General features: G+C 43.3%; 1 protein-coding gene across 5 annotated transcripts; it reads left to right on the top strand.

Annotated features, from left to right (window-relative positions):
- The first annotated feature begins 127 nt into the window (after positions 1-127).
- On the top strand, positions 128-22,042 carry Taz (tafazzin, phospholipid-lysophospholipid transacylase). Of its 5 annotated transcripts, none has more exons than XM_084589003.1 (8): positions 128-485; positions 7,603-7,662; positions 10,792-10,920; positions 14,072-14,329; positions 15,202-15,264; positions 15,334-15,386; positions 16,106-16,183; positions 18,584-22,042. In XM_084589003.1, the coding sequence occupies exons 1-8, from the start codon at positions 371-373 to the stop codon at positions 18,686-18,688; spliced, it is 861 nt and encodes a 286-aa protein (XP_084445129.1). In that variant the 5' UTR covers positions 128-370; the 3' UTR covers positions 18,689-22,042. The 5 variants fall into 5 exon arrangements, with proteins under 5 accessions (XP_084445129.1, XP_084445135.1, XP_084445118.1 ...); XM_084588992.1 differs by lacking the exon at positions 128-485 and adding an exon at positions 2,482-2,637 and having other exon boundaries at positions 7,611-7,662; positions 18,584-21,694; XM_084589016.1 differs by lacking the exon at positions 128-485 and adding an exon at positions 3,187-3,459.
- Positions 22,043-22,153: the final 111 nt, after the last annotated feature.

Genomic DNA, 22,153 nt, shown 5'->3' with positions numbered 1-22,153 from the left:
TTACGCTTTCTGATTGGTTTCTTTTTCATGACGTGTTGTTTAATGCGGACTTTTTATTGGCTTCCACTCTACCTGCGCGCCATCGTACGTTCGCCGCTTCCTTTTTTCTATTGTTCTTTTTTTGTCGACGCGCTTGTTTTCTGGCTTTGGCGGTCTACGGTTACTTTTGCTCTTTCCTCCTCCGCTTCGCTTCCACTTCCCTCCTTTTGGCTTCCTCTCAGTCATTTGAGTGGTGTGTCGGTGGTGTCTTGTATTGCGCGGCTGGGTGATGTGTGCTAGCAGGTGCTAGACGTTGATGTTTCGCGTTGGCCGCGAGAAATACATCTTTGCACATCCGAGAAACGGCTAGTCTCACACACAAGCAACAGAAATGCCCCTAGAGGTACAGTGGCCCCTTCCTAACCTCAGCCAGCCCAGCAAATTATGGCAGCTCGGAACCTCGGTAGTCGTTCCCGCCGTCGGCCTGCTGGCGAAACTCTTTCACGGTAAGCAAACGTTCAAAGACACGCGATTTTCTTTAAAAAAAAAAAAAAAAAAAGAAAATAAACATTTGTGGTGGAAAGCTCTCCGCACAGTGGTGTACATTCGGTATTTATATACCTAGTGTACTCTCGAATTTGGGTAGGTAACTACGTCTAATCGATCGTGTACGCGTGGTGCGTTTGTGTAAGCGTCGATGCAACCCTTTTACCTCGGACTTTCGCCACATAACTTGCGCAATAGCTGGTCGCATTCGTTTCCTCCTGTTCGGGTGTGCCTGAGCCACGGTTGCCCAAAAGCAGATAGCGAAAGTGTTTCCTTCTGGGAAGTAGACGCTGTGCAGCGCTTGTAACTTCCGTTCCATTTAGCGCGTAGTACGGGTAAACCTCGCAACGCAGCTGAGACAATTCTGTAATGCATGCCCCGAGACCTTCCCTTGCTATCAAGGTAAAACGCCAAGGCAATGCACTCGCGCTTCCTATCCGGGCAATGCCGTATCGGTGATTGGAAGGTGAGATAACGCAAGGCCGAGTTCGGCGATCGAAGTGATTGCCCTCCGTGCGCTCGGTTTGGCGCCGAGTTTAGCGTCACAAAACATTCATAACCGGTTTCGAGGGCATCGCTGTTTCATCTTCGGGCAACATTTATACCCCTGTCGCGCACTTGTTACACTTGTTATGTGATTATATAAGCAGCTGGTACTTGACCCAGGAAGCAGCAGGTTGCGGGCAGCAACGAGCCAGTTCGATTTGTCGCTTGTCGTTTAGAAGCGTGGTAGTTGACTACGTGTTTGAGACCATTTGTAGTGTTTGAAGATTGAATACTGGGTTATACGGGCTGGGAAACAAGATATTGCCCTTACGGGATTAACAGGTTTCCTTTTGGTAACTTTCACACATATGTGCAAGTACACGTGTCTGTATGCGCAATAGTAAGCGATCATGGTTCGCTCCGTCGCCTACTGGGGAAGACGCATGCACGCGACCGCGCGAACTGAGCGAAACGGCGACAACGCTCTGTGTAGGTTGTGTGGCTGGCATTTGGCTAGCATAGTGGCTTAATACACCGCAAAACTATTGCCAAATCCAACAACAGTCATAACGATTGCAAGAATTAACGTTATTCTGCGACAACATGGCAAAGTAAAATGTATTTACAGCAAACCGTATCGAATGTATGTGAACTTGCACTGTAATCGGCACGAATAGTCACGTGACCCCTTGTTTCTATTGTTGTTTCGGTTGCGATTAGACGTTCTTTGAATCCTTGGCTATCCACCATTGCTCGTACAAAGCGAAATGTTTACGCGGTAATGCACAATCACAATGCAACACAGCAAAATAAAGAAAGCATGCGAAATGAGCGGCAGTGACGTACAGTTACTTCCGGGCGAACGAGCGAAATTTTCTATTTCGGCAGATCCGAGCGACGAGCCAAGCGACACATGCATTTCTGTTCGCGCGAAGGCTTCGCGCGACGCGTGCCGCCGTCACATTCGCGTTCGCGTGAGTTTTCGCGTGCATGCGATTCAGCCTTTAAGCGGGAAACGCATGTGAGCGAAAAAGTGAGCGAAGCGACAAGGCGGCGCGGCGTAAGCGATCATGGTTCGCTCCGTCGCCTACAGGGGAAGACGCATGCACGCGACAGCGCGAACCGAGCGAAACGGCAACAACGCTCTGTGTAGGTTGTGTGGCTGGCATTTGGCTGGCATAATGGCTTAGTACACCGCAAAACTATTGCCAAATCCAACAAGTCATAACGATTGCAAGAATTAAAGTTATTTTGCGACAACATGGCAAAGTAAAATGTATTTACAGCAAACCGTATCGAGTGTGTGTGAACTTGCACTGTAAGCGGCACGAATAGTCACGTGACCCCTTGTTTCTATTATTGTTTCGGTTGCGATTAGACGTTCTTTGAATCCTTGGCTATCCACCATTGTTCGTACAAAGCGAAATGTTTACGCGGTAATGCACAATCACAATGAAACACAGCAAAATAAAGAAAGCGTGCAAAATGAGCGACAGTGACGTACGGTTACTTTCGGGCGAACGAGCGAAATTTTCTATTTCGGCAGATCCGAGCGACGAGCCAAGCGACACATGCATTTCTGTTCGCGCGAAGGCTTCGCGCGACGCGTGCCGCCGTCGCGTTCGCGTGAGTTTTCGCGTGCATGCGATTCAGCCTTTATGCGTGCCTATTGCTACTGCACAAGCACCAGAGCATTGCCAGAAAGAGCTACAAGATTGATTTTTGTGGAGAAAAGAAAATACTAGATGAAGTTGTTCTCAGTGTCTAACAAAATATTGGAGTCCAATGTAACTGCCTTGGGGAGTGAAGGCTGTCGCATAGGGCAAGTAAATCTGTAATTGAGGCGTCATCCAGATTGCGCTCTGCACCCCAAGCTGTGGAAGCAACTGTTTCCAAAACCTTGTTTTAACTGCAATAATGATCAATTAGGCTTCGGGGTGTGGAGGGTTTGTCAGATCTTTTATGAACCTGACATTTTACAGGTGCTTAGTCATTGCTGCACCTTGTGCCTTGGAAAAAAAAAGAACCCATTTATGCAAGTTTGAATGTGCGTTGTACTCTTCATTGCACACCAGCGAATTTAAAACTTAATATTTATCTTTAAAAAAAAGCATCATTATTAATGCTGTAGCGCTACAGCCGAGAAACCTAGGCCATACTCTGAATTTGCGTCAGTTTCGTAAGTGTTATCACCCGCACTCTAACATGAAGGAAATACACCAAAAAAAGAAAAAAAAGCATGTCAAAGAAAATTTAAAAATGGCCGGGCTATACAGAAAGGAGATGTTTCATCGCATCTTTGAATGCCGTGGGATCTGCAATGCAGGCAATGGAAGGAGGCAGGTGGTTCCATTCTCTTGCAGTTCTTGGCAAGAAGGAATTAAAACGCATATTTGTATGACAGAATGGGGCATGAACTTTATGTGTGGGATCGACGCGTGTTGACAAGTAAGTAGGTTCAGCAAGTTCACGTTTTAGTAATGGGTTAGTGAGATAAATTTTGTACCCCGCTGGGGTGGCGCAGTGGTTACGGCGAAAGATGCAGGATCGAATCCTGGCCTCAGCGGCCGCATTTCAATGAAGGTGAAAAGCAAGGCGCCCATGTGCTGTGCGATTTCAGTGCACGTTAAAGAACCCCAGGTGATCAAAATTTTCGGAGCCCTCCACTACGGCGTCTCTCATAGCCTGAGTCGCTTTGGGACATTAAACCCCCACAAACCAAACCAAACCAGATAAATTTTGTGGAATAGGCACAAACGGGAGAGCTTTCTTCGAACATTTAAATTTGGAAGTCCTAGTTGTGACTTCATTAACGAAACACTCGTGGTATGGCCATAATTAGAAAGAATGAAATACGCTGATCGATTTTGAACTGCTTCGATATTGTAAATTAATGACTGCAAATATGGTGTAAGCAGCGCTTCTGAAAACAATGCTTATTCGAAATACAAGCCCTGAGTTGTTGCACAGGTTGTCTAACAAAGGTTGCTCATTTTGTGCAAGTCTGTGGTCTTGGGAGTTTTGTTCTTGTGAAGTGCACGGAAAATTTGGTTAGTTCAATGCTTTTCTCTTGCCTCAGTGGTGGACTTGTTGCTTCTTTCTTTTAAAATCAGCTTTGCAGATCTCGTTCCTTTACATATGATAGCCTTGTTTACTGAGATGTGTAAAACTCCTGTCACAAGGACATGGCTGTAATCCTTTCAACACTCTTCTGTCAAGTTCATTTTTATCACGAGGGAGATTGCTGCCATGGTACACGACAGTTGGTTAGAAAAGGGAATTTAAGGACGTTCCTTGTGTAGAGAGTTTAATCTTCTACATGAAGGTGAATGGACTAACCCTGTTACCAGTGAACTTGAGTTCTGATCTTGAAAAGGTAACATGTTGGCATTTATGTCGCTTTTCTTTAGCAATTGTAGTTTTTATCACGTAACATAAGCATCAGAGCAGGGATATACTTTTCACAATTGAGAGCGGACAAAGCCGCCATATGAGTACATTTGAGAGCCTACTTGTTTCACTTTGAAATCCATAGTAAATTTTTATATAATAATTGTACTTTGTTAAGAAAAACAAAAAGCAATTAGAGAAACATTTGAGATGTTTTCAACTTTATTATTTTTAGCATGTGCAGAGGGAGCAGTGCCTAATGGGCCTCTGGGGGTTTGTCTGAAAAGCTTATTGGCTGTGTGATGTGGCAACAGCTCCATTAAGGAGCAACTCCCTTACATTCCCCTATGGGAAGAAAGTTCGAAGGAGTTGCAAGCTTGCCATCTCAAAGAGGTATCAGAATGCCATATGCCCCATCGCGATGGCTTGGGGGTTAGGGCACACAACTACTGAAGCTAAAAACACTGGATCAAATCCCGGCCGCTGCAGCCGCTTTTCGATGGAGGCGAAAATCAAGGTGCCGGGTACTGTGCAATGTTATTGCGCATTAAAGAACCCCATTTGATCAAAGCTTCCGGAGTCCTCCACTGCAGCATCTCTCACAGCCTGAGTCGCTGTGGTACATTAAACGCTACAAACGAAACTAAACCAAGAATGCCATGTAATACATTTTACTTAAAATCTTCCACCCATAAAAGCTTTAAAAAAAAAAAAAATTGAAGCCGCTGTAGGGTCAGCAGTCAACATTATGTACTTAGCCGGTCTCATTCTAGAAATGCAGGTTCATATAGCCACAGCACACTTTTTAGCATTTATCTTTCGTGACATTGAGAGGCTTTCCAGCCGTTCACTGTGCCCTTTTGTGATTGTCACATAGGACATACAATTACAAGAGGGACCACATATAGCACAGATGTGTGTACTAGTGCCCCCAAAATAAAACGAAGCACGGGCCTGTGGAAAAAGTGTTCTCTCTCATCTAGGCTGCTGACGAGGTGAACACCAAGAATGTCAAGGTGACCATACGGGTGTCGCACACACACACACCCAGGCTATGCACATGCACATCCGCCTGCAGTGCGCGCCGCAAAAAAAAAGTTTTGCTCGTTCTTGTGCTTCGTTTTACTTTGGGGGTACCAGTACATATAGGAGCACTCCACAGCTGCAGCTTCGTGCTACCAATTTTTGTAATCGAAAGCTTCCCAAACATTGTTTGTATGGCACTTTTAACCCTAATACTTTCATCCTGTGCTCGTGGTTATCTCTAATGTAGCCATGTAATAAACCCGTAAGTTAATATGGCACAGCCTAATTATAGTGGCAAGTGTAATGGTTAAAACCTATTTTCTGCCTAGTTTACGTAATGCTTATTATCAGTGATTTAATGCTATGGAAGTAGATTTCAGATAACTCTTATGTAGTCTGAGATGAAGTACAGATAGCAAACTCCTCATTCAGAATGATGTATTTTTGTGGTGGGGCTGCTTTTGTTTATGCCAACTTTTTCTAATTGTGGTGATTACAGTGCCCCCTTTCTTTTCCCTCTTGTCATGATGTGAGAGTGCATTCTGGCTGCCTAGCTCTTCTGAAAAGTGCTCAGCACAGTGACTCATGTCCATGTCAGTCTATGAGGGCAAGCTGTAGTTTTTGCCAAGAGCTCTCTGTACTTTGCTGTTGTACTAAGGCTTAGCAGTACTTCTCTCTTCTCGACTCTTCTAGAACATTCTCCGATAATTGTAGAAATGAGTTCATGTTAACCTGTACCATATAATGTGTGTTATCCTTTCTGCAGAAATCTTCCACAGCAAAAGCAACAAAATTTACTGTCCTTTGTTGCCTCTGTGCGAGGGTGGTGATATGTTGTTTTCGTTCTAGTTTCTGTATATTTCGTCACAAAGTCAATGTTTCTTCTTATGTAATAGATTGTGTCTCATCATTGAAGCCAATCTGTTTAAAACAAGCTGTTTGCATATTTAGCCTGAGCTCTTTTTAAGTTGCCTGTGTTTTTCTCTAGAAGAAGAGAAGCATCACTTTTGGTCGTACACTTTGTGTGTGATGGATTTAGAAGCTGCATTATAGCTGTGTGTGGGCCATCACAAGGAAACATTCCATTGGGGAATGTTGACTCTTCCTATTACTTTCACTATGCTACAAGCTGTAGAACCATTAGTTATTACATGCTGCTGCAAAGTAGACAGCAGCTGCTTGAGTTAGCTTTGTAGTATGTGCTGTCATTTTTCTCCCATATCCTGGGTACATATTTTCTCTAGTTATTGTTATTTGTCATAGCCTCCATCATTTTGTAGCCACAAACAATAGTAGCAGTGAGATGAAAACAGATCTTTGTTCAAGGTCTCTGTACCACATTTTTTTTAATTTGCATTTGCAGCCATGTTGTCTCATGGCTTGTAGGTTGCTGGTTAAACCAGTATGCTCAAACAAGCATGACCGATGTTGTATGTAAGCTTTTTTACTTGCATTATCTTGAATCGTCACGCACAAGGTGACTGGAAGCTTTTCACTACTGCTGTGTTTTATGAACAAAGTTTTTAAATTATGACTTGTGTGTTGAGGTATGATGCATTCTTTAATATGGGGGCACATTAATAGTGGGTTACTTTAGGGACACACTTTAACCCACATCATCTCTTCCCTGGGAGGAGTACTGGCTCTTCTAAAGCATTGCTAGAGTTTGCAACAGAAAATGCAAATTACATTTTCTAAAACTGCTCATTTTACTGCAGAGGAGTGTGCAAGCAGCTGGTGAGAATTCCTGCAGGAAATCCTTCTCTTTACTGTCAAGAAACTAACTTTGAAAGTGTAGCTAAATGTATGTGTGTATTAATCCTTGTTGTGTTTGTGTGGCACAGTTTCTTTATTGACATAGGATAGCTGTATGCTTGGTCAGTCATACATTTAACCTGCCTTCTGGGCCAGAGTTTTACAAAAGTGCGTATGGGGGCGTTTGACTGGAAATATGTCCTGTACGTTAAGCACATTATTAGACCTTGAGTACTAAATAAATGGATACCATAGCAGCCCTCAGTGTAACTAGGTAGATAATACTTGTTAACAAGGGGACTGCATACTCTTGTAAAAGCCTTCTTTCCTGGTTGCTCTCTGGTTTTTGTGCTTCACTTTCTTCATTTCCTCATGTGACCCATGGTTGTCTGTTTTTCTTTCATTTGGTGTTTACGAAAGAGCCACAGTTTCTTAAGAGGGCACAGAACCCACACAGGGCCCGAGTATTCCGCATCTCAGGTGAGCTTCCCTTGTGGAACTCACTTTTGTCTCGGTCTTAAGACCACATTTTTTTCTGTGTGCGTTCACAGTATGCTATATACATCAAGGCTCACGCTATTTTCCCATCCCATTGCAGTGCAGTGTTTGTGATGTTTGTGATTTCGTGCCATTTCTTTGCACATTCTTTCACTGCCAGTTTCATTTGATCTCTTGTGATTGCTCGCTTCCAGGATGGCCTGTGCACTTTGTGGCATATTTCGTGTTGCATGGCTAGTCATTAAGGCTGGGAGGCATGTTGCACCAACTTCTGTTTTTACATCCTCATTGTACATGACTTACAGATCAGGGATTCATACGTGGGGCTTCCAGATCCCTGGAAGAAATGTTTCTATGTACATAGCCGTTCATGCAATAGGAGCCTTTCGCTGGAGTTTTGGGTAGGGTGGCGCTGCCTTGTGATGGCCAAGAAAAACGTGGCTGGGCAGTACAACAGCGGTTCTGCCTATGCTGCAGCGCATATCTCGCAGGCTTTCTACGCCGACTCGTGCTTCTTTCTTCCCCTTGGTGAGCGTGGAAAATGCTCGTCGTATATCGTGGACATCATTGTGAACCAGCAATAGCCTAACACTAAAAAGAAAGAAGAAAAAAAGAAAGAAAAAAAATGGAGCTGCCTTTTGGCGAAATGTTCAAAGCATGCGGCATCAATCGCGTCGTGTACCATTCCACCTTGAAACATCATCACCGCCGCTATATTGCCGCTTGCGTCATAGGGTGCCACGGACAAGTTAATTTGACTCTGCTGCTCTCTTTTATAGCCGCACGAAACGGGGCTACGGTGTGATTGGTACGGCCCGAGCGATCAGGTGCATGCATGCTCTGGTGCAAGAGAAATGCCTTTCGCCCTCTGCTGGCTGAAATTTTATATAGAGTACAGCCAGCTATGGGCATGTTTATTTGTGATCTGGATAGAAACCGTTCGTTATGCTGCTGTTTTCGACAGCTGTACAAGTATAAAACTGCATGTACGTCGAGCAACGAGAGGTGAGGATGGCAAACTAGGGCTCACTTAAAACGTTTGGTATCTCAATGAAAACAGCCATTCACTTTCAAGAGGAAACGTTCAGCAATAGACGGCATTTAGCGCAGATTTATAATTACTAAGTAGCTGACAATAGCATTTCAGTCATTATGTACCACGCGTTCCTGAACTGGCAGTGCCCCACTGCGCCAACAGGCTAGAGCTCTGGCTCAAGAGCTGCAAGTACATAAGTAAAGGCGATTGGCAGTTAAACAGTAGAACGAGATCAGCGTGCTTTCACTGATATATGTACCTAACGATGAATGCTGAAACCCTTGCCGCGACAAAATTCGAACAATTCTGCAGTCCCAGCTTCATCTTTCTGTGTGACTTTCTAGTACTTGTAACCTGTATTTTTAAATGTTACGAATGTGACTTATCTTAACGGGGCGTAAAAAACAAAAACCAGCGCAGGATCAACTTGCAAGTTCAGGGACAAGCATGCATGCAGGGAACGCAATCCCCAGCAGCCCATGCACGGCTATTGGAAAGACTGTGCCTCAGAAGGGTTATTTACGCTGCCCATCCCTGTTGTGGTTTCGTGTGGTCACGTGCTTTAAGCTTAGTTGCATGTAAAGCTTTCGAAGAGCTCCACAAATGCGCTCGACACCCCCCTGGCTATATCGACTAGCAGCATGGCGAGACTTCGTCTACGATTTCTACACGCCACATAATGTCTGGCATTGCTTTATTTATTGTCTTTTTCACATCATGACAACCGTGAAAGCATTTTCAGCGCCTTAACTTCTTTGTAATTCATATGTAACACAAATTAAAGCAGTGGATCCACACAGGCTGTATGCATTCGGATGCAGACACCGGGGATTTGTACTACCCAGCAGACCAGCAGGTGCCCCGTGGGCATCGCAAGTCTCCCATCTGTGCCAGGTTTAATTCTTAGCTGAAGAATGTAGCCCTCGGTTGCCACATTATATGGCTTTTATTCTTATTTGTAATAGCTGTATGCTGCTCTTGATTTGCTCATTGTTTTCAGTGATAAATGTTGCATTCTGCTCTCAGTGTGGTCAGAAGAGTGGGCACAGTGTGTCGGTTTGGAGCCCTTAGTTCCCACTCAAAGCATGCTTTTAGGCACAGCTATTGCATTATAATCTCAATGCTCATCATACTTTCGAGTGCCTTACTGCGAAAATAATTTGGTCATTAGCATGTTTCTGCCGCATTTTGTCAAGTTTTGTTGTGTTTTACACTTGGTTACTTTTGCAAGGAGGAAACGTGCACGAGGCATGTGCCTGGTAGAAACCTATTCAGTTCGTTGCACATCATGCTAAAGACTTGAGGCTTCATCTCTCAGGTCTCTCCTTGTAGCTGTGCAACGCGTTGTGATGATGGTGGTTCACAATGTTAGTTGTAGACTGCGATATCTCATTTTATGTTTGTAATGCACTTTTGCCCGTTTGCTGTGGACAGTTGGTGTTTAAGTCGTTTGCATTATTTGGTGTTACAGTTCACAAAACATCTCACATAGTCAAAGATTTGCATTTGGCATATGTAGGGAACACATATATCTCAAGCTTATTTGGATATGACTTAGTTTACAACACTGCACACAGTTAGTAAAAATGATTTAGCTGGTATGAACCCTAGCTTTATTTCTCACATGAGACTTCAGACTCTAACTCTGCCCTGGTTGTATACTGCATTTCTTAACTCTTGGATACCATCACACATTAGTTGGGATTTTTGCGGTCACCGAAAGGGGTCTTTTAATGCTAGGGATAAACGGTGGCAGCTGTTCTGCTAATTAATGCTTGCATCAAGCAGTTGCCAGACTATGCAACTCTTTTCATTGGATTACGCTTGCCATAAAGCTTGTCGAAAAGTTCATATCCATTTCTTTCTCTCTCTCTCTTTTTTTATGTGGAATACATCACCTCTCTTATTAAAAGTTCTATCCATGCTGCTAGCCTGCTTATTTCTGTGCATCGGTGGTAGTCTTTTTTTTTATGTGGTATAAAATTTTGCCAGCCTTGTTATATCTCTAACTGGGGCACTGCTCATTATGGTTTGTGCTCACTGTGTGTTGCTTTCTCACTTTTCTTTTATTTAAGGCTGGCTCAACACAGTGAATGTTTACAACAAGGAAGTCCTCTTCAATGCCATTGAAAACCGACCAAAAGATGTACCCCTGATTACAGTGTGCAACCACCACTCTTGCCTTGATGACCCTTTCATTTGGGGTGAGTTTGAAGTCACTGCACATCCTTTTTTTCCTCAGTTAACATTGTGAAGATACAGAAGTACTGGCTGCTAGTGTTCTTCCCGGAAATTTTTGCGAGGTGGATATTTGTTTCGGAGAGGGCAGAGGAGGTGAAGAGGAAAATCACCTTTTATTAAGCTTGTGAACGTGCCTAGATTCCAGTCCAGTGTGAAAATTGCTGTGGATTAGCTTGTGGTTAAGCCTGGAGTTACGCAAGAGCTATCTGCATGGCTACGCTTAGGTTCGGCTTGAAAGTAAAGACATGGCTCCTGCACATAGGAGTTTACTATATGGTTTCAGCTTTATTTATGCCATAGGGGGCACTTTTGACCACTAAAGTGCGATGAGGTGTCACATCTTTCTCTCCGTTTTCACTCCCACCTTTGCAATTATGCGATAGCACAAACTACCGGCCAATATATAAAGCCCCGCTTTAACCGAGCCGTATGAACGTGCCTGCGTGACCTAAGGATAACGTGAATGCAAGGGTTTTGGCAGGCTGATTGTGATATCACCCTCCCATATGAAAGGAGAGCCCCAAGTTGGCAGCTCCTGCCAACGGAATGTCAGAAAGCTGTATGTCCAGTTAGTGCTCGGCCATGTCAGCTGCCAGCTACCGCCTCCCACGACTTTTTCTTCTTCGCTCTTCGGACAGGCATGGCGAAATGGCGAGGCTGTGGCCATAGCTCTCGGTTGATGAGTTTTGCGATGTAAGCACACAAAAGGTTGAGAGAATAGATTAAGCATCGGTAATAGAACAGGCCATAAGAACTTTACATGAAGAGTGCAACGAAAACTTAATTTTATTACTGTTTTCTGTTTTCCACTTGAGGCCCACCTACATAAGATGCCAATGCAAAGCTCAGCTGAAAAGGAAAAAGAACTCCATCAGCATAGCATTTGTTTTTCTTGCTTAACGAGGAACTAGTTTTCCTCTACCAGCTTTGTTAAGTTCAGTTAGCGTTCTATTACAGTTATAGCCCCTTATAATAGCTGCAGATATAGCAAACACTTTTTTATTACGAACAGGGCCAGTTCTGTCATCAAAATGTGCATTAGAGCGATGTAAATTTGTCTCAAATACAGCAAATAACTGTGGCTGGACCTCTTGGTTACTGAAAACGACGCGGCGTCGTATACTCTCCCTTCCATAGTCATGCTTCGCACAAGGCTGAAGAGCATCTCTTCACTCTCGCAACAGCATCCCAGAGAAAGAACATGGTGACCTAAAATCTAGAAAAAAGGTGGCCTTTGCAAACGTAAATAACCAGCAGCCAAGCGCATGCTGATGATTTACCGGGTCAATTATTGTGTGCACGTGTGTCGACTAGAAAGCATCTAAAATGGAAGTGCAGTGGGACATGAGGCAGTTGCAGCGTCAAAAGCAAAGCTATAGCGCACGGCGGTGGATCAACCAACTGCAGCAATTTGAGAAGTTTGAATACCTTGCTGGCCAAAGCGTGTCACATGGTATACGTCACTTGCCCAGTCGACTTCGTGCTGCTGCAATGTTCGAGCAGAAAATGAAGTTGATGTATTGTGTGAGCACCTTGCTCTGTGGCCTAGCAATGGCATGTCACTATCGAAAACCCAGGCACAGATGGATTTGTGGCGACACATTCATTGTTGCACTGCCCAGGTGTCACTTAGGGCTGCTTTGTCGTGCTCTAAAACCACAGCCATGCTCTGAAGCCATTGTATGCTAAATACAAACACTCTCTGACCACTATGAATCTCATTAGAGACTGAGGTGGCACCATGCTGCTGTCAATGCTTCAACTGCAACTAATTATACCACCTCCCTAAAGCAGCTTTTTGGCAACAAGGGCCTTGGCTCAAAACATGACAGTGCTGGATAGCTTGAAAAGCACCATGGTGGGGTCTTTGTTGAATAAGTATATGCGCATAGTGCTCTTTTGAAGAAATAAACATTTTTGTCATGCTTAGTATATTGTTGTTATATGGGATGTCTGCTGACTACTGTGGATGCAGGAACACAATTACATGTGACCATCAGATTAATGATAAGGGAGCTTGACTGTAGCAATTGTTTTCCTAGGTGTCATTGCCATTGGCCTTACAGGGCTTCTTAGTTGGTAGTGCTTTCTGCTTTTGTTGGTCAGAGCAACAGGTCATGGGATTGCTAGGCTATTCGAAAGGCATCACAGGCTTTACTCTGACATCCTGTGTGCATGCATTGCCTTTTTAGGCCGCGTAGGGCTGGCATACATAAGACTTTTAAACATCGCTATAGCTTTGAATGATTGGTGACGTAGACAGGAAAAGTAGAAAGGTAGGATTGAAAATCAATATGCTTCTGCATATTAATTTTGTTGACTGTTGACTAAGGTAATGTTCAACAGTCTCGGGAAGGAACAGCAGTTTACGTTGGTAGCAAAGCACTGGAAGTAGTAAGCGAATATGTCTACTTAGGACAGATAGTAACCGCAGATCCGGACCATGAAAAGGAAATAACGAGAAGAATAAGATTGGGATGGAGTGCTATTGGCAAGCACTCGCAGATTATGACTAGCAGCTTACCAGTATCGCTCAAGAGGAAAGTATACAACAGTTGCAACTTACCTATACTCACCTATTGTGCTGAAACGTGGAGGCTAACCAAGAGGGTTCTATGTAAGTTGAGGACAACACAGAGGGCTATGGAACAAAAAATGGTAGGGGTAACATTAAGAGATAGGAAGCGTGTAGAGCGGGTCAGAGAAATAACTAAAGTCAATGACATTTTAATGGAAATCAAGAAGAAGAAATGGGTATGGACAGGACATGTAGCGCGAAGAAAGGATAACCGATGGTTGATTAGGGCAACAAACTGGATTCCAAGGGAAGGAAAGCGTAGCAGGGGGCGGTAGAAAGTTAGGTGGGCGGATTAGGTTAAGAAGTTCGCAGAGGTCAAGTGGATGCAGCTAGCACAGAACCGGGTTAATTGGAGAAATATGGGAGAGGCCTTTGCCCTGCAGTGGGTATAGTCAGGATGATGATGATGATAGCTTTGAACAGAGTTCATATTTAGTTGAATTTATCTGCTGCAACAGGGGTCAACAAACGGGACCGCCCAAGATGATGCACAACCTTTCCTTGTCTCAGAGCACTTCTTGGTGCTGTGCGTGCAGGGATGCTGGAATTGAAGCATTTGGTGCGACAGAAGTGCATGCGTTGGAGTGTGGCGGCACACGACATCTGCTTCACCAACGAGATTCACTCACGCTTCTTTGCCCTGGGCAAGACGGTGCCCGTGTGCCGGGGCGAGGGCGTCTTCCAGAAAGGCATGGACTACTGCATCGACCTGCTCAATCGAGGCATGTGGGTCCACATCTTCCCCGAGGGAAAGGTCAACATGGTCACCCAAGAGTTTTTGCGCCTCAAGTGGGGTATGTCCTCCTTTCTCTTCTCTTCTCGCCCACGCTTTCTTTTTCCTCTTTTAATCTTCCTGCTTTTACTGAGCATTGTTAGATAAAGTTGTTGTCACCATAAGGATGCCATTAAACCTTCGTATCCCAATTCCCCCACAGGTGTCCAGCAAGTATGAAAATATGGCTAATCATGGAGGAAAAAAAAAATATAAATCTTAAATGGCACTGGATATTATAGCTGTGTCACCACCGGTGTGGAAGCAATATCTCTGCATGTTATGTCACACCACCACTTCTCTTATATGACCAGTGATCTGGTCAATTTTATGGAACATACATGGCTTCTGGGATACAAGGGGTGAAGTTGAAAAGCAAGTGTTGTGGCATGGTGGGCCATTTTAGGACCATATCACACACTTGACTCGGTCCTATGGAGCGGAAACGCAGAATCCACTCCGGTTAGAGAGTCTTGGATTGTGGGACGCCATGCTAGCCGTAATACTGCATCCCAGCTCTTCATTTAGCATGCCCCAGGTTTGGCCCACTCTTAGGGTTGCACATGTGTGGTTGGTCGCCAAACATATAATACAACCAGAGTTTGTCAAAATTCCTGAAGTGATAGCTAGGAAATTGTGGTATCCGGAAGCCTAATAAATGGAACGAAAATAGCGCCACTCTATGGGGAACTTTTATTGTCCACAGTTTTGAGCACATGAAATGGAAACATATCAGGAAGGCTTTGCTTTCGTGAGACTTAAAATTTAGAAATGAGTACATCGAAGACCTTTATTTTTTTAAGTAAAGCCTATTAGGCTAATTGGATGCACATGTTTCTATTTCTTTGTAATTCTTGATTTTGGCTGAACTGCTTTGCTTGCACAATTTTTCAGGTGTTGGCAGGCTAATTGCCGAGAGCAAGAAGTGCCCCATAGTCATTCCATTCTGGCACGTTGGTGAGTATCCTTGGCAGATGGGAATGTCAGTGACCTGTTACGCAAATTCATATCTCGTTATGTTTCTAGGCATGAACAACGTCTTGCCGAACAAGGAACCCTATGTACCGCAGTGGGGACAGGTATGTAACCTCTCTTTCCTTTTTTTTTTTTTTTTTTTTTTTTTTTTACTTTATCGCAAACATATCCAGCCTTTCTTTACTATTGGTGTACCATGGTTTTTCATTAGCTGTGCTATAATAGTACACATATTTTGGCATTTGTTCTACGTGTATTCTCCTTTCCTTTGCTGCTATAGGTTTTCAGAAAAAAAAAAGAAAAAAGGCTTATCACTGCAGTTGTAGTTGTTTTTATCGTAATGCAGGACTCGTTTGGTGTGTTCTACATTTTCAACCAAAATGTGGTGCTACAGTCTGTCCTTTTTAAGCCTAAAGCACATTCGCCATTTTATACTGTTGTCTCGTTGCAATTAGCAGCCTCGTGACTTTGAATCTATGGTAGTTAGCTGTATCTGTAAAGCTTTTTGTCTTACTCCACAAGACAAATGCAGGTTCATTTAATGCTTCGTTGATTATCTAGTTAGGTTGACTGTCCTTAATATCTGCTACCACCGACATGTTAGAATATTACTTCCTGCGTGCTTAGTTTTTGTTTTGTGATGGACTGATAATTGTGGCAAGGCTGTAATAACATTCTGACAGCGAAAATCAAAGCGTTAATTTCTGCTTTTTTATAGGCATAACCATAGGCTGTGTTGGATGTTCTACTGGACATTTTGTGAGCTGATCTTATCTGCCATTTGTCAAAAACTACTTTGTTTTCCCTCTTCTACTGTTTGCAGTTAGTGACTATTCTAATTGGGAACCCCATCGACTTCACCTGCCTCCGAAGCACCATGCAGAGGGAAAACAAGAGTGCGGTAAGGAAAATGCACAATGGTTCCTATAAAAACTCAAAAACGAAGCAGCACAGTCTGTTGCAACTGCAATGGACTACGCAAAGAATCTTTGCATTGTGTGCACATGTCCCACTGCTACAGTTCACTTCTGTGAGGCACTGTTGCCACTAAATGTAACCGGCCCTGTGTGAGGGCACGTGTAGGCTTGCACCTGGCCATTGTACATTCATGGATGCACCCCGTTGCAGTGGCTTGGTGGTTAGAGCACTCGACTGCTGATCTCAAGGAGGTGGGTTCGATCCCAGCTGTGGTGGTCTCGTTTTGACCGAGGTGAAAAGCAAGGCACCCGTCTACTGTGAAATTTCAGTGCACATCAAAGAACTCCAGGTGGTCTAAATTTCCGGAGCCATGCGTCCGTCATAGTCGGTCGCTGTGGGACATTAAATCCTATAAACCAAACCAAACATTCAGAGATGCGATGGATACAGATATGGCATTACTGTCTTGTGACAAGGCCATTTCAGGCATTGTTTTTATGTTACATATATTTTACCACTCCTAGCAAGCTCTCTGGAGTATTTCTCATAAGATAGGTTACCACGGTCTCGTCATGTTCGAAAAGACCCCGGCCACCCTTTCGCTGCAAATTTTGTTCTGTGCTGGTACATTTGAAGCACGACACAAATAATTTATTTCCATTATAGTTTTCTGCAAGGACTTATTAATACTGGAATTGAGATGAAGCATTTTTACCATGCATGTCACCCATGGTATTCTCGGTCCAAAGCAGTTTCTCACATGCTGGTGCAAATAACTTCTCGAGGCGAAATTTCTCTGCGTAGTACTCTGCTAAGCATGAAAGAAGTGTGGAGCCATGGTAAGATGATCAGAATAGGCTCGGCTGTACTTGCACTCTGGCTCTGGAGGGACCATGTGTGGCCAAATGCAGTAGAGCTGGAGAAAAAATATATATATATAAGCATTCAATCTCAAATGAACAGAGTATGACGCAGGATGCAATCATCAAGGCAACTAGTGCAAGGCAATTTATTTATTATTATTATTTTTTTTTTTTTTTTTTTCACATATGCTCTTCTGGCATGCTGGCAAGCCAAACTGCACGGGTTTGTTACCCATTGCCTTGCACTCATAGCTTGCACTCTGCCATGGGCAAGCTATACGATGGCAGGGGCACGTTTTTCACTTGTCATTCAAAAGGATTGATTACTGGAATTTTAGGTGCCTTGTCTGTAATGCCTGTGTGCATAACCAGTGAAAGTGAGGCAATTGTTCATGTTGAGAGACATGCAGGCAGACTTTGGTTTGCATTTTTATAATCTTTCATTATGGCCCCGCCGCGGTGGTGCAGTGGTTAGGGCGCTCGACTACTGTGCCCAAGGATGCAGGATCGAATCCAGTCTGCGGCAGCTGCTTTTCGATGGAGGTGAACAACAAGCGCTCGTGTGCTGTGTGGTGTCAGTGCGCGTTAAAGAACCCCAGGTGGTCGAAATTTCCGGAGTCCTCCATTACAGCGTCTTTTATAATCAGAGTTGGTTTGAGACGTTAAACCCCACAAACCAAACCAAACCGGTTATATAATGACACTAAGCTTTAGCTGTGAATCCTCGTACGTGAATGCCCATCTAGCCCACCATTTGGTGCAGTCACAGATACTCTATGCCTGTGTAATACAGTCTTCTGCTGCAATGAATATATGGTTGCTATAAATGGATCCTTGAATGACATAACAAAAAGACTGTTATGGCAAATTTTCTTACACTTGCGTTGAATGTATTGCTACTATTTTGTGTGCATTCCTTTTTACTGGGCTCTTTTTGCGACAGCTTAGGAGAGAAACTGTGGGAAGGGTTAAATAATACATTGATGTAAGTTTTGAAAATTCTTTCATAAATTGTGAAATGCCGTGTAACCCACATTAAGAGGCGGTCATGGAGGCTGCTGCTTGAGTAGGTTTATGTCTTTTTATATAGCCGAACTGCCTTAAATGCTAGGAGGGAGGGCCTGAATCCCATTGGTGCATAGAGTTCCTCTCCGGCGTATAATGCATGCATGGTTTTGAGCATTGGTGCAGACGTGAAGGGGTTCATTTCTCGGGCAGTTTCCGAGGACACCATCTGTGCATGTGTTGGCTCAGTGGTTAGTGCACTCAACTACTGAGCCTGGGTTCATTCCTAGCCATGGCAGCCACGTTTAGATCGGGGCGAAACATAAGCGCTCGTTTACTGTGCATTTTCTACTCACATGAAAGAACCTTGGGTGGTCAAAATGTTCTGGAGTCTTCCATTACACTGTTCTTGTAGTTTGAGTCACTTTGGGACATTAAACCCCATAAACCATCCAGTGTCTGCAGCATATGAAAATTGCTGCTTTTGGTTATTTTCCTTCTATTCTTGCTGTTAGATGGAGCAGCGGAAGAAGATAACAGACGTGATCCAGGATGAGTTTGGACAGCTGAAAACCCAAGCTGAGACGTTACATCACCTTAGCCTGCCATCCTCGTCATAGCGCCGAGAAGAGTTGTTACCGTCCTGCTTGTCTCATAGTCTGTGCTGCTCATCGCAGGGCTTGGCTTGGGCTTTGTGGACTGGAATTGTGGCAGCAGCTTTTCCAGCTGTGCTGTGTGTTGACAGGAGAAGAAATGTGCTAATTGGGAACCCAACTGTGACACCACGAGCACATGGGGTCTGGAGCGGGGACGGGCGATGAGACGCAACCTCGAATCGGCTAGAAAAGCACAGGTTTTGAAAGCACTAGTTTACGGGCAGCAAATCACAGGAAAGAGTCTCTCTCCTGGAGAGGTTTAAGACCCAGGTGGTTCTTTCTTAATTATTGACGGTAGCATGTATGAGAACATGTTTTGAATGTTTCATCATGCTCTGAACTGTCTTACAAATGTTAATTCCCCACGGATCGGCCTTGTTTGAACCAGGGTGTCTCTCTCCTGACTTACGTATTCATTGTTTTGTGTTGTTTTCTTTTTCATTCTTTGTTTTTTCTTTCTTCTGCGTTGACTGCAGTGTATCCCATAGGCAGTACAAAGGAGATAGTGCATCCGCTTGACGTATGTGAGGAGATGCCACTGACAGGCTCCTGAACTGTGGGCTTTTGTAAATGAGTGGAAATTTTTACATCTCTGGTTGTAGGAAACAATACTTACTAGCCCGTATTGCAAGTACATCGTACATAGGAATGTGTGCGACATTTTCTGTAATAGCCCGCCTACATCTGCATGTCACTCAGAACAGCCAAATGGTTAGTTGCATTCCTTTGGCTACTGCTGTCCAAATCCTTCTTCAATGTCATTTCAACGCAAAATATTTTGATCACACAGTAGAGAGGCTTTTGCTGTGCATCACGAAAGTGCACAGTGTATAAGTAGGATGGTTCTGATTTCTGCCCTCGTGCTTTTTATGCTCGTGTTAGCTGAGTGTGGTTAATATTGGTAGTTTTCATTGCAAGTCTGTCTTGGTCGGAGCAGATTGTTCTGTCACACAATCTAACGGAACCTTGGGAGCCCGAAATTTTGTGTCAAGGTATTGGTCTCAGTTTTACTACTTTAGTTCATCAAATTCATATCGCTCCTCATGCTTCAAAGTATTCCATGCAGCGAACCCCATCACAGTAGATAGACTGAAAGGAACAAAGTTTAGTTTCGCACATATTAAGTCTGACTTTTCTCGTAAGCATTAGATTTTATGCAATCCATCTGGAACCCATTGTTTGATTATTTAATTACAACTGATATCTACTTCTTGCCACTGAATTTCCTAGCGAGAGGTTCTGATTTCTTGTTTCCTTCACAATGTCTTGTATTATGCACACTGGTGTGCCGCAACTGATGTTTGCGGACAAACTTGAGGGTTTGTGTTGGTTGTTTGGAGATTCCAGTTTATTTTTATTTGTTTTGTTTTGTTGTATGCCTCGTCTTTGCGTCCTTAGGAAGGGCAGGATCTATTGTCCAATAGAAGTTGCCTTTCTTGCCATTGGGTATCATAGTAGATGGCACTTGACTTATCTTAAACTGCAAAGATATTATTCTGTTGGTGCGCACAGACATTTCTATTCAGGGCTTTGATGACGGTTCAATCGTGTGTGCAGTGCAGCAATTGCACGAAACTTGAACACTTAAAGTAGATTTTGTTTGGCATTATTTACTGATGCATTTCAAGCGGTTGTTGGTCTTGACAGGGCACTCTTTGTCATTGCAGTTTACCTTTCTGTGGAATGGTAGAGATTCTCTTGTAAGACATTGCAATTCCTGGTCATTGCAAAGTCTGATACAGCTTATCAGGAGGGTATAGTATTTCATAGACGTATACTGTGATTTCACTCTTTGCGTTTAACGTTGCTTGGTTTAAGGCTGCATAATAAGTTGATGTCACACAATCTGCAGTACATTCACGCCGATATTAAATGCAACGACTTAGAACCAACTTTAAGCAAGCAAGAAACCGCTACAAATCTCGAGATCAGTTGTTGAGCTGTATGCAGTACTAGTTGCATTACACCATGAATCCTGGGGTGAAAAAGAAAAGCTTTAAAATCGAAATTTTTCATGTCATGTTTGTTGTGTGTGATTTTAGAACTGTTGCTGTTAATTCTATGAACACTGTGATATATATATTGGTTGTGCTTTGCCATGAGTCTTAATTCCTAGCGTTAATTCAGTCAGTTTCAGGACAAATTTTGTGCTGCAGCCAGTAGTAATATAGTTCATGTTTGTAGAGACTATCTTTTTTGCTGTTAAGAATGAGGCTTTTTGTTTGTTGCAGTGTGACAGGTCTTACGTGCTGTTGCCTACTACTTTGTCATGTATTATCTCTATTGGGACGTATTGTTCTTCGGTGCCAGAAAGCCTACTTTACTCTCCTTTGCGAGAATGGCACACTATCTGCCCTAGTTGCATTGTAGACTAATGTGCAGCAGTAAGATTTGTTGTTTTCTGTGTATTGCCTTTTCTTTTTTTTCGCATGATTACTACTAATAAATGTAGCTGAAATTTTCATTTATCCTGCTAAGGGGTTAGTCTTTGTCACATTTCTTGCGCCCAGAATTGGCTTTCTACCTTGGACGCAGTCTGAGTTACCGACTAGTGAACCAATTTCTAGCTTGAAATAGTGCTACGACTTCAGTGAACACATTTCATTGCTTAGTTGCAGTTTGTCTAAAATATTTAAACATTGAAACAATATTTTCTTTTTTTAAAGCCGATCTGACTATGCCATTTTAGAAACGCCTCTGTGGTGGTGTGCTGTGGGTGGAATTTCGACCGCATTTGCCCTCAACCATAAGCCCAGCTTAAGCAAGTTCAGTGAAAATAAACTGCTTCATTGATGCTAATTAATTTGTTTGACTTTAGTGTTCTAGAAAACGATGTATTGTAATTTGGTATTTGTGAAGCAATCATTGTCACAATAAGTGGAGCTAATTTCCTTCATTATCTTTTTCAAGAAATATTGGTTTTCTGATTCCAGTGCAACTAGGGCAGATCTTTGAGTTTTTTTTTTTTTTTCTTCCAAGAAATGTGCAGTCTTTCAGGATTCTGAGCAGCATATCAAAAATGTGTTCAGCTTCTTAAAGTAGATTTCCAAAATGGGAATAAGGTTCTTCATTTTTTTCGCAAGGATAGTCTCTTGCTGGGTTTTTTGTACTTACAGTATTTGAAACTTGGTGCTTTGTTTGAACTGAGGGCTCTTGTAACTGCTATCAACTTATGGGTGGAAGCTTTTTTGGTATTGGCATTTATCCATAACTGATATCGAGAGACATCCACTTTTGTTGTACAAGTTTATTGCATTGAAATATAAAAATAACAGCAGCAAATAAATGACTGAATCTCCGACATTTGAGGTAAAGAAAGGCCTTTTCCTCCTCCTAACTTGCAGAATATGCCCCCCCCCCCCCCCCTTTTTTTTTTCACAATAAGAGAAATACATCATTTGCATATCACACTTCACATGCGCTCACATA

Source organism: Amblyomma maculatum, chromosome 1 (assembly GCF_055883805.1).
Source record: "Amblyomma maculatum isolate TAMU_Amacu chromosome 1, ASM5588380v1, whole genome shotgun sequence".
NCBI lineage: Eukaryota > Metazoa > Arthropoda > Arachnida > Ixodida > Ixodidae > Amblyomma > Amblyomma maculatum.
The sequence above is the reverse complement of the archived record's forward strand: the minus strand, read 5'-3'. Positions and strand labels throughout refer to the sequence as shown.